The following is a 12,737-nucleotide window of genomic DNA, read 5'->3' as shown; positions in this document are numbered from 1 at the left end:
TACACTGAACACAATAACACATTTACTTCTCTCTCTCTCTCTCTTTCTCCATCTCACTCTTCCTCAGTCCTTTTCTCACCCTGAGACCTTCCCTGACCTCCACAGCACCCAGACATGTTAACGGGGCCTGCAGGCACACTGCTCACTTTAAACTTTGACCCCGGCCTCCGCCCATTCTGACAGGAGCACAGCTGGGCCCTTTTCACCCCAGCACATGTATCCATGACCCCCCCCTCCCCTCCCCCCTCCCCCAGTGACTGACAATACAGCTTCCTCTGTCTCCCTCATAAACCCCACCTGTCAGTCAAACAGAAAGAGAGCCTTCCCATTCGTGTCAAAAGCCCTTTGACAACAAACTATAGCCGGCCTCAGATGCTGTCTGTTTGCCTTTGAGAAGTTGTGATCGTTTCATTGAGTCTGTCCACAGTTCCAGGTGGGAGGGGTTTTGCCCATCTGGAGCGCCTCCATTGGTTGCTTTTTGGGCAGCCACACTTGAAAGACTGCTGCTCAAGTTGGAAATGCTTGACAGAGAACACATAGTATTTGTAAGACAGATGGCATGGTTACCATTCCGATGAATTGCCAAAGGACATCCTGTTCATCAATGCCTTTAGTGGGCTTAGAAGGAATAAGGTTTTATGGAACCAGTCATCTAACAGACTCCATTTTGGCTCTGTGAGGACGACCAAAACTCCACACCACTGTCAGTTCTTGGTCAGCTTTTCCATCCACCTGGCATCTGTGTATAGTGACTGTGTCCTGGTTCCATCTAGTTCTTCTGGGCCCAAAAAGGAGACCAGCTCCTCCATCAGAGGAGGCCAGCACAGACCCCCTCTCTCTTTCTCACTCTGCTCGCTCCTCCTCTTCTCTCTCTCTCTCTCTCACTGATTACTCACTGTTGTTGGCTGTTCTCCCCACCCTACACCACCGCCACAGAGCCCCTGAATTAGTCACTGCCGCTGCTGCTTAGCGACCAGGAACAAGGAGGCGAGGAAGCGAAAACTCATGGCCTTTCTCTCTCTTTCTCTCTCTGGTTCTCTGTGGGCCGCAGACCGATGGGAACACAACCTTACAAAAGAGCTCAGGAAGTACGCTTTTCCAACAATGTAGCATTACCCCCTTGCATCGTGTAGCATAGAGCACGTGAAAGGCAGGAGTTTCCTTGATAGAAGTGTGCCTCCGTTAATGGCATTCATACGCTCATACGATGTAAAACAGGCGACAATAAGCTATGTGGAAAAAAGTCCTCTTGCCCAAACAATGGATTAAGCGGCGTTTCATCCCTTGTCAATACTAAGTTAGTGCATACAGAGTTCAGGAAGCAGTGGTGGAGATGGCTTGCCCTCTGATTGGTCTGGGTAATTCAGTCTTGAGACTTAAAGGCAGCTACTTCAAAGAGTTTCCCTTCCGCTGCGCTGTAGTTCATGAAGTTAATTGTTCCATCTTCATTTGTTTACGTATTCACTTGATACTGTCATCTAAAGCACCAGACAGTGAGTTAACTCTGTGGACCTGAGGCTGTTGTTGCCAGGCTCTCCTTGCTGCAGTTCACAGGCAGCCTTCTCATCAGGTGGAGAAAAGGGAACTTTGAATTTGCTGCTCCTCTGAATCCCCCGCTCGGTTTCTCGTTTTCATTTTTTTTTTCCCCTCCAGTCGGTCGCCCACGCAAATTTCTCTGTGCTGACTCGAGTGTGGATGAAAGTAGGGCAGAGCTGGAGCCGCAGCAGCAGCAGCAAAAGTAGTAGTAGTTGTAGTGGTAGCTGCTCAGCTCCTAGCAGACTAGCAACAGAGAAGTTCCAGATTGCAGATAGGCAAGCGAAACTGTGCAGTGATACATTGAAACTGTGTCAGAGTCCATGAGTTTCCCGTGTTCCTCACAGATAGCCACAGCTCAACTCTGCACGTTTTTAGCGACCCAAAAACCTTTTTTCAGACTCTGGTGATTTACATCGTATTTCTTCAGCATTATGTAAAGAGCGGTAGGAAAAAAGATCAACTGTTGACCCACCACAGCTTAATGCAGTTCTGGGAGACCCTCTGTTTTGATTTGTTTTATGTAGCGAAACACATTTGAACACATTCTCTTACACACATCTGAAACACTCTACTGATTTAGCCCAATATGTGTATTGGTTGTTGGCCTTTGCACTCAGGAGATAAGGGCTGTTCTGTGGCAAAGAGATTGTGTGTGTTTGTGTGTGTGTGTGTCTGTTTGTGTGTGTGTGAGAGAGAGGGGGAGACTGAGTGAGTGAGTGAGTGAGTGAGTGAGCGAGCGAGAGAGAGAGAGAGAGAGAGAGAGAGAGGCTGTCTGTACGTGGCAGAAAGCCAGGGTGCCTCTCCTCACAGTTGGGGCTGGCAGGCAAGCTCTTATCTGGATGCTCCACTCACTGGTAACTGGTATACAGACATGAGCAGCACTCCGCCATGAGCTTCTCTTGGTAAGCCCTTTAAGACACACACACAAACACACACACTTCCTGTGACTCCTCAGCAAGGCCAGCAGACACACACACTCACGTACGTACACATACTAGATTGCAACACTCTCCGGGTTTACTATGTCTTGACGAAGTGAAGTTGTTTGTCTGAAGTCGAGGTTTTGCTGCAAATGTGTTAGCTGTAGGCCTAATGTGTGCTGTTGGCAGTGTAAATGTCTAAGCCAGAGGATTGTTGTTTTTTGGGGGGATAATTACTGATGAATTACCATATGTGACGAGCTAGGATTTTTGAGTCGGTGAGGTGACACGTTGCTTTTTGTTTAACCATTGGTAAATAACTGACAGAGGAGAGGACAGCTGAGAGTGAAAGCAGGTTGTGTGTACGTATGTGCGTGCGTGCGTGTGTGTGTGTGTGTGTGTGTGTATTGGAAAGATATTTTATTTTGATCTCAACTACCACAAAAAAGCAATAAGCAAGTTTCACCCAGTGCATTTTGAGGTTGTCTTCTGTTATAAGTGTGTCTGAAATGCTCTGATGTTGTACGCACATTCCAATCCTGGAACTTTCAGTAGCTGTAGGAGTTGTGTACAATGTAACTTTTGATCCTGTCACTCTATTAATTCAAGTTAATGTGGTGGTGAATGACTTCCTCTCCTCAGCCTTCCTGTAGATTGAAACTGATCAGAGTTCCCATGGGGAATATTCACCATTGCGCCTATGAAGTACAAAGGTTAGGGTTAGTGAAATGCAGCCATAAAGCACTCTGTTCTATCTTTTATACTTTCCATTTGCCCTGATGCAGAGAACATTGTCTCACTCATTTACACCACACCCCACCGCTTAGCTTCTTTAAATAATACTTGTTTGCCTTTTGTGTTGTAAAATAATTTAACAAGGTGATCAAGTAATGATCAATTTCATTTTATTGGCAAGCTAGAAGGAATATTGAGATTTTGGTTTGTCAAGGTCACAAATGTCTGTATAGGGCATGTAAACTGTCATTTCTTTAGGGAAACTATATTCTCCATTTCTGTTGCCTGTTAAGCCATAACGGCAGCACATGGCCTCCTGAGCTCCATGTGTGTTTACCATCTGCGCTCTCTGGGCCAAGGTGAGTGTGTCACTGGAGCAAAGCAAACATGAGCCTGAGCACAGGAACGCAGGTCAATATAGGCAGGAAATCCATAATGACTCAGAGCCTTGGCTGATTTTTGCCTCAGCTAGTTTTTAACATATGACTGTGGATGGCAATAAACACTGATATTACAGACTGTTCATCTTTCCTTATGTAATCCCATGGCTAGCCATTTTTGTTCTGGGTGAAAATGTTCCAGTAAATGTTACTTGGCTGCCAGACAGGCTTTTTCTGGAATTTGTAAAAAGTCATTCTCGTCTTCCCAGTGTTTTTGCTGTGAAGCTTTCCTTCCATCCTCTAACCACCGGCACCCCAGAGCTGTCCCATAACTGCTCCACTCTACTCGTCCCATCTCCCTCCCCCCACTGCTTTTCTCTTCTTTTACTTTCCTCCTTGTTCCCACATGCACTACACTCTCTGCCTTCGCCCCGTCTCCCCCTTTCTCCTCCTCCTTCTCCTCCTCCTTCTCCTCCTCCACCATCCTGACCCAAATTCAGCCATAACCCCACCCTATCAGGGATCACCCTCGATGATGTCATCCTACACACACACTCTTCCTCCTCCCAGCTCCGTTTGAGAGGCCACGGCTCTGTTTTTTCCGAGATAGAGTTTCCATGGCCCTTTGTGTCCCAGTTGCCTGATTCCCTGAGAAACTTACCCGAGCATTGAAGCCCAGTCACAGCACTGACCCAAGTTCAGTTTAGACTCATTTACCTCTCAGTGAAGACATCTCAAGATCCTAACCCTCAACATCTGACAAGCACTTTCAAGTAAAGAGGATTCATTCTTTTTTTTTTTTTTTTTTGCATATGAAGACTAGACTATTATTTCTACCACAAAATAGCTTAAAGCTTTAGAAGTGTCTGCATGTGTTTTTAATTGTTATGCTGTGTTCACATTAAGCACAACAGGCATCATCTGGTTTGTGGCCCTCCAGTGTCGGACGCTCAATTTACGGAGGCTGGCAGAAGTCCCATTGCCTGCCCTGCGCCCATGTTCCTGTACCTAGAGGGCCGGAAGCCCTGAGAGAGAGAGAGAGTATTTCATTTGAGGGTTTACAAATTCAGCATTTGGTCTTTTTAAAGTCTGCAGCCAGACAAACTCGATCAAGTGCAGAGCAGGAATTTGAAGGATGACAAAAAGCCTATTTAAAACCCAGACCTGGAAAAGTAGTCATTCTTGTGTGAGTAGAGAGAGAGGGTATGTCCCTGGAGAGATCAGCGTTTGCCAGGCATTTCCCTTGACTCGCTGCCAAAGGAGTGGAAATCCACTCAGCTCTTTGTTATTAAACATGTGTTGTAAACCCAGTTTTCTGCAAAATAATGACTCACCAGCTCCATCCCAGGCTATTTAAAGCCACTTTAAATGTTCTTTAATGATCAAAAACAGATCCATGAACATATATTCCAGAGACTGCATTCACATATGCTACTCTAAATGTGTGGCTCATTTAATAATGGTACTTCTATGATATTTGAATGTAGAAATGCACTCAAGCTCTGTTTGTCTCCAAACTAGCTTCAAGTCTTTTCCTGTCTGGAACTGTATGCATTAGTATCTGCCATCTCTGAGGGATTAGGCTATCTCTCCACACTGTGGCGAGCTTCCACACAACATTTCCCTATGCCGTCTTCTACACCCACAAATTCATCCATCCATCGTAGCCCAGGGAGACGGGGACGTGGAGGTAGAGCAATTTAGACGCCATCACTCCTCACCAGCTGCGATTAGCTTTAAAAGCCTCAGTCTTCCAGTGTTTTCTGACTTCTGTTTGGCCTCTCCGGCCCGCATTTACCCTACCACCTTTGCTGGAGGTTGGCGTGCCCTGGCTCGCCATGTGTGCTTTGGATCCGCGTCAAATTAATCCAGGAGCCCGTTTCAACATGGGTTGGAGGGGTTGGGGAGAGGGGGGTGCAGAGGGGGTTGTGGAGCGTGAGCGCTGCCAAGTAAATGCCAGCAATGGCATTATGGGGGGGTTGTTTGTTGGGAAGGAAGCTGTCTTATTCTGCAGAGCTCAGGCGCCCCCTGCCCTGCCCTGCCCTGCCCTGCTCAGTCCTCTGTGCTCTGGTCAGCTACAGCCCTGCTGATGGAGAGCCAGGGCCGCTGAGGCCTATCCAGCACAATGAGTTGGCATTTTTGTTATGGTGGAAAAACCCTAATGTGGAGGAATACGTGTGTGTGTGAGTGTGTGTGTGTGTGTGTGGCTCTGTTCTGAAGCATAGCTCATATTGTTTGTTTGAACGCATGGATGGAAACTCTGATAAGCTTAGTTTTTACTAGCATGAGTTTACTACTGCTGAGCATGTTCATGCTCTCATCCAGGGCACTGGTCACAGATCTACAGCTCTGATTCTGTAAGCTGTTGTCATACCATGATCCTCTTTGTATCTCTGAGTTTCCATGTCACTGTTTGACAACAACAGTTTGTTGTATTTAAGAAAGTAATTAAATTATACATGGCTGTTGAGAGTTCAGTTGAATTTAAATGAACGAACAGGATTGGCATCAAGTTAAATTGAAATAAAATAATTGGTTTTGATTGTTTGTATTGGTCTTAAAATAACACAATTGAATGAAGTCTGATTTAATTGTTTATTGGTGTCCTCTGACAGGTTGCTGGAGACGGACACCAAGTCCCTGCGCTCTGTGAATGGCTCACGGAGGAACAGCGGCTCCTCGCTGGTGTCCAGTTCCTCGGCCTCGTCGAACCTGTCCCACCTGGAGGAGGACTCATGGATCCTGTGGGGACGCATCGTCAACGACTGGGAGGAGGTCCGCAAGAAGAAGGAAAAACAGCTGAAAGTAAGAGCTGCTCCAGTGGGAACGGCTGGCTTGCCAAAATAGTTACATTGTAAAGAAATACATGAGCACAAAGCAGTGAGGTGCTCAACTTCACAATAAAGTTTGGGGTGAGCATATAGAACTATAACAGTTTACTGACTCTGAGAGGGTTGACTTGTTAAGTCGCATTGGATTCAGAATGACTGGATTAAAAAGGGACTGTAAGTATCTGTAGAGGTAGAAGAACGTAGGCTAAATTGCATTTTGAAAAGCCGGCCTCCACTGAAATCCAACCAGACTCGCTCAGGGCTTAATCCCTGTCTGGGAAGCCTTCCTCGTGGGCATCAGGTGAAACCCGGGAAATGCTCCCATGTTTTTTGTCATTGAAGAGGAACTTATGGCAAAGATAGCACAGCAGCTGTTCCCCTCACCGACCCCCTCATCGCTGTCCTTGAACTGCTAGTGAGAGTGTGTTTATATTTAGCTGTGGCACTGTAAGTGTCTGAAGCCGTAGCTTTGATACTACGCGAGCCTCGCTGATGCCAGGGCTGAAGATTTAAGAGCTTGCAGTCTGGAGGGAGAGTCTTGTTGAGCTGAAGAGTCTGCTATGTTTCATCACACATTCTAGAATTGAGCTGCTCCAGATAATGGTAGCCACAATATTACACACTAGCAAGGATTTCAGGTTTCTTTGTTTGTATTGTAATGTTATTTTATGTAAACACAAACACCGTCAAATCAAGTACTAGCTTCCATGGTATACATCGCTACACCTCACTGCAGATTTCTACTGTACTCTACCGTCATGAGTTTAACATTTAATTCTTAACAATGAAGGACTGGTCTGGATTGAAGGACTGGATTGCAGTGTTTCCAACAGGTCTCAAATATACTTGTGGTGGTAGCTTGCGGAAAGGGCCTTACTTAACTAGCTAAAGCTAACACAGCATAGTTGCCGATTTCTTTCATAGAATAATTACACTAAAAGAGCTTTATCTGGTCTGTACCTGTGAAATATCCACCTTGTCATCATCTTACCAGAGAACTTCGCGCTCTCTCTCTCTGCATGTGCGATTGTCAGTAGACCCTTCTCTCGATAGCAGAACAAACAGGTACATGGGCTGCCCACTAAGTAAAGTCTATGGGTCAAATGTAGTAACTTGTACAACTTGCTGTGGAGCCATATATACGCACAATCCCACAATTTGTTTACAGAGGTTTTTCATCCGTTATCAAACAAAACATACACACATCGTACACCCATTCTCTTCACAAATCTGAAAGCGAGCGAACCCACCTAACGTCCTATTGTCCTGTTATATGTCGAGACACACCTTAGATTAGTGTGTACATATTTCATTATTATATTTATTACAATCAGCTGCCATGTTAGTGTGAATTTAAATTTGAAAACACACCTGACTAATCTGCTAAATGAAAATAATAGGATGAATAAATAAATTTACCATCTGCAGAAGTACGCATGTTTTCCTGGCAAATATCTTTTCATAAATACGTTAAGCGTAGAAAAGTGCTCAGGATGATTTAAGTGCGTACACACCATTAATACATGTGGCCCTATGTGTGGGAAACACTGGATTGTTTTGTATTCATTTGATGGCTCTGAGGTGGACGGTTTGGTTGTTATGTTGATCTTATGATCTTATAAAATGCTGACTTGGTCTGTGGACAGCGATCTTCATTGTTATGATTTCTTAGCAGCAGGTTACTCCTGGTCAATGTCTTGAAGTAAGAGCACATTCTTGTCTCTTGTGTACTGGTTAACCAGCTGTGTTTGAGTGCATCACAAGTTCTACTCTTTGTAAAGGTCATGGTCAGTGTAGGCTCTGCGTGTCTCTGTGACTAAATCACATCAGCTGTCAGCAATACCAGAAGAATAGGGAGGAGTGACTGTTTTGCTACATTGTTCTTGCTGAGCACACCAGAACATATACGGCAAAGTTGTTAAACTCTTGTTTCCCCTGACTTGGAGCAGATGGGGGGGGGGGTAGTGCACTGACTGCACTGACTGCACAGTGTTTCTGTTGCGTCAGCGCTAGAATTTTCAGAGTGCGCGAGATGAGCCTACCCTCCAGGGCTTCTCTGGGCCCCGTGAGCAATCATCTCCCAGTGACGTGCTTCGGAAAGATGCCAACAGATCCCGAGCCTACCACTACGTGCATGCGTGCGTGTGTGTGAAAGAGAGAGTTAGAGTTAGAAAGAGCTTTGAGAGGAGCTATGAGCACAGAGAAAAAAGGCTGTTTTTCTAGCGGTGAGCTCTGATTCTCGGATCTACTGACCCTCAGAACTCAGAGGTGAGAGTACCTCTGCTCAGCCCCGGTGAAAGAGCATATGTCCACATACACAAAGCTCCACAGAGAGGAAGGATTACACACTCACTCTTGCACTCACTCTCACTCAGGCTCCCCTCTGCAAGCTCAATCTGTCTCCATATTTTTACGCCTTCTTAATTTGAATTCTTCCAGCTCTTTTCCCCCCACTGCATCTTGTTTTGTGATGTGGGTCCAGCGTCTTTGCTTGTTTCTCATTCTCTCTCTTTATAACTCTCTCTCTGTCTCTTCTCCTTACTTACATCGCCCCCTTTCCCATACACACACACACACACACACACACACACACTCTCTCTCTCTCTCTCTCTCAGCCGCTCTTGATCTGGGCTCAGGAAAGGGCTTAATGCAGTCACGACAGACGTAAACTACAAAGGAAAACATTTGGCTCCGTGGAAGACATCGCCGCTGAGATTAGACTCCAGCGGTGTAAAAATCACATTATCATTCCCAAGGTGCTCCACTGTAAAAACACCCCAGTCAGACAGACTGAATCCCCACAGTGCTATTCAGCTCAGAGGATGACAGACTGGTTGCCTGTCTGCAGTATGTGTGTGGTGTTCATGTAGGCAGGTCAGCCCAGGATTCTCAATCTGCTTATGATGAGTTTGGGTGTTTACAGGACACAGTAGATTTGACATTTATGCTCACATTTACAATATCAATTAGTTCAAATGGAGAGGCTGTTATAGGGACTGTCAGATCGATATTGACGTTGCATTTTTTATTTTTGTTTGCCATGATTAGTTAATTTGAAGGTGTCTCAACACCCCTACTAACCCCAGCTGGGCCGTCCCCCTTGAACAGCGTTTGTGCTGGCATTCAGTTTAAGAATTACACATACCGTGCTGCAACATTTTTTTTCTTTGTTTGGAAAATTGGGAAACTTGGATTCCACATTAGGCCTTTCATCCTACCCCATGCTGTGTCTTCCATGTTCTTTTAGTGGAAATACAACCAGCTGTCTACTATGCCATCTTGTTTGTACATTTCTGACAAACTTACAGTGTATCTGGACTAAGTCTCTGTGTCGGTGCCTGTGTGTGTGTGTGTGTGTGTGTGTGTTGTTTTGCAGGAGCTGGTGCGACAGGGCATCCCTCACCACTTCCGGGCCATCGTATGGCAGCTGCTGTGCAGTGCCCAGAACATGCCCATCAAGGACCAGTACTCGGAGTTGCTGAAGATGTCGTCGCCCTGTGAGAAGCTGATCCGTCGCGACATCGCCCGCACCTACCCCGAGCACCAGTTCTTTAAGGAGAAGGACAGTCTGGGCCAGGAGGTGCTGTTCAACGTCATGAAGGTGAGACGGGCTTAGAGGGTGCCGTAGGTGTGACGGAGGTTCACACTGAGGGGGGGCTAAATCCTGTCCCCCGGGCCCAAGGTAGTTCACAAACTCTGAACTGGGCTATCTGTCTGTTGAAGGCTGAATGCACTAGGTAACAGTCAAGCACATTTAATGGGTTGAGGGGTGTGACACCTGCTCAGGAGGCAAGATCACCTAGAAGGAAGGGTTAGGCCTACATGAAAGGGAAGTTGAAATACCCTCAGGGGAAGCAAAGGAGAAAAACTAAGCAGTTAGAAGTGGATTAGAATGAGATGGCAGAAAAGTGTCTTCATCAAAACATGACCCAAAGTACTTAATAACCAACAACCTAATACAGCATTTGATCAGACGGATTTGTCTTGGTTTTTAGCGCACCAAATGAAAGGCAAGGCATCTCACTGAATCTGAAATCAAAAGGGTATTAGCAGGGCTTTTGTGCAAACAGGAGATTTAGAATCTAATGCCTTAGAGGTGTTTAAATCACATCAAGGCTGGATAATATGCCTGGTTCAGTTTCTGCTTCAGACCCCGTTTGTTCTACCGGATTATTTAGTGCCGTGAGATGATTGAGTGTTTGCTTCACTCAAACACGTTTGTGCCTATGGAGTTAGAATAGTTTCAGAACTCACAAACAAATGACACACGATTCACACATGTATTTCATGTTTCACTGATAAATGTCACCCCATTAAGCTGTTACATTTATTCACAGACTAACGAATGTGCATTTACAAACCACTCACCATTTGTGAACATCCCTGCTTTCCTGACACGGCTTGATTTACGAATGCATATTTTTCCCTTCAAAAGGATATTCTATGCAGCCTATCAGATGTCTCTTACAATTTCAAGCAATCACATGAACATAAAGGGTATGCCTGAATGTGACCACATTGTGTTACATCTGTGCAGTGTCAAAGTTATGTAGACTACTACCCCCTAGTAGTAGTGCATTTGCAGATCAAGCCGCGCCAGGAAAGTGTCAAAAATCCACAAATAAATGCAGGGGTGTTCACAAACGGTGAGCGGTTTGTCACTGCATGTTCATTAGTCTGTAAATAAATGTAACCGTGTTTACATTTGTGAATCGCGTGACATCTGTATGTGAATCAGAAAATTCATTCATAAATCTCATAACGCCATACACACCCACTCGCTATGACTTGCAAAAAAAAAAAAAAAAGGTGTTCTGTGTTGTTTGCAATGAAAGTGCTTTCTTCTCTCCGCCTCACCCAAACACCCTCTGTGGTTTAGTTTGAGTTTAGATTGCAGGCACAACCCCAGACTTTGAGAAAAAAAAGCAAAAAGCCGCAGCGTAGGGTTCACAGCTTTCTCTGGGTGAGAGCCGCAGGTTTAAGGACGGTGGCTTTTCTGGAACGTGTGAAGAAAGAAAATACCACAGCGCTTGTTGTCTTTTGGGTACGAGTCGTCTACCTTTTGGTTGTCAGCTTCCCCAATTTTTAAAGCCTTGTGTGCTTTCATGTCGGTGTACATTTGCCCTCTGAACCAGTGTGAGCTGTTCTATAACCACAACTCAAGCGCTCGTGCTGTATTTTCGGTGCCACAAAAGGAAATGTAAAAAGTACTTCAGGGAAGCACTGAGCAGTATCTTCTCACTCCTCCCACCCCCAGCCCCAGCCCAGAGCTAGGGAGGAGCAGCAGATAATGAAGAGGTTGTTGTGTGTCTCTCTGAGGGTTTCTTAGGCCCATTGGAATAATGTTGGCTCTGCGGTTACACCTCGACCTGAAAAAATCCCCAACAATGCAGTTTTTGTGTGTTTTTGCATGCTTATGGAAGAACAAGTGTGTGTGTGTGTGTGTGTGCATCTGTGTGCATGATCCTCTCGCTTTGTGCTGAATGATTCATGGCTGGCCGGCTGGCCACTCACTCACTCATTCGGTCACTTCCTGTCTGCAGGCGTACTCTTTGGTGGACCGAGAGGTGGGCTACTGCCAAGGCAGCGCATTCATCGTGGGTCTGCTACTCATGCAGGTAATGCAGTTACACACACTCACATACATACTCTACTGTAGACACACACTCACATACATACCCTACTGTAGACACACAAGGACAAGACACATACACACACTCACATACATACTCTACTGTAGACACACACTCACATACATACTCTCATGTAGACACACACTCACTTACATACTCTCATGTAGACACACACTCACTTACATACTCTACTGTAGACACACAAAGACAAGACCCATACATCAGGGGGGTATTCCAGAAAGCAGGTTTAACAAACTCTGAGCCTAACCCTGAACCCAGAGTTGAAGAACCCAGAGATGGAAACTGTTCCAGAACAGCTGATCTCAGTTAGTTCAGTCAACACTTGAGTATGTTCACTCTGAGTAAAGCGTGTACTCAACAGCTATAAAAAGCCATCATCAATGGAGCTCCGATACTATGAGTCACCCTGGCAACCAGCGAGAAAGCCAGGTCGTCCTGCTTCACCCCATTGGTGTTAAGTTATGATACATGCTATGGCCAGTTTGAGCACATTTCTGGGGGGGGGGGGGGGGGACCCAACACATCTTTTCAGGGTCTCAAAATCCTCTCCCTACGTATAAGGCTATGCAAATTAATGCAAATAAATGAATGTGGCTACAATATCGACGGGTAAACGAGGACACCCCATATCCAATAGCTGCTCAGCTGGAGGGAGGAGATGAGAGAAAGAAATGTTAAAAA

General features: G+C 45.6%; 1 protein-coding gene across 7 annotated transcripts in view; it reads left to right on the top strand.

The window, feature by feature from the left end:
- evi5b (ecotropic viral integration site 5b) overlaps nucleotides 1-12,737 on the top strand; it is a 58,367-nt gene that overhangs the window by 20,148 nt on the left and 25,482 nt on the right. For 6 of the 7 annotated variants that reach the window (XM_012839580.3, XM_031575431.2, XM_031575430.2 and 3 more), the window contains exons 3-5: nucleotides 6,187-6,376; nucleotides 9,779-10,003; nucleotides 11,946-12,020. In XM_012839580.3, the coding sequence (XP_012695034.1) occupies nucleotides 6,187-6,376; nucleotides 9,779-10,003; nucleotides 11,946-12,020 (490 nt within the window). Of the gene's footprint in view, nucleotides 1-2,321; nucleotides 2,439-6,186; nucleotides 6,377-9,778; nucleotides 10,004-11,945; nucleotides 12,021-12,737 lie in introns of those variants that run through there. The other variant, XM_012839581.3, reaches the window with a different exon arrangement.

This window comes from Clupea harengus, chromosome 10 (assembly GCF_900700415.2).
Source record: "Clupea harengus chromosome 10, Ch_v2.0.2, whole genome shotgun sequence".
Classification (NCBI taxonomy): domain Eukaryota; kingdom Metazoa; phylum Chordata; class Actinopteri; order Clupeiformes; family Clupeidae; genus Clupea; species Clupea harengus.
Note: the sequence above shows the minus strand (reverse complement) of the source record. Positions and strands in the feature narration are given on the sequence as shown.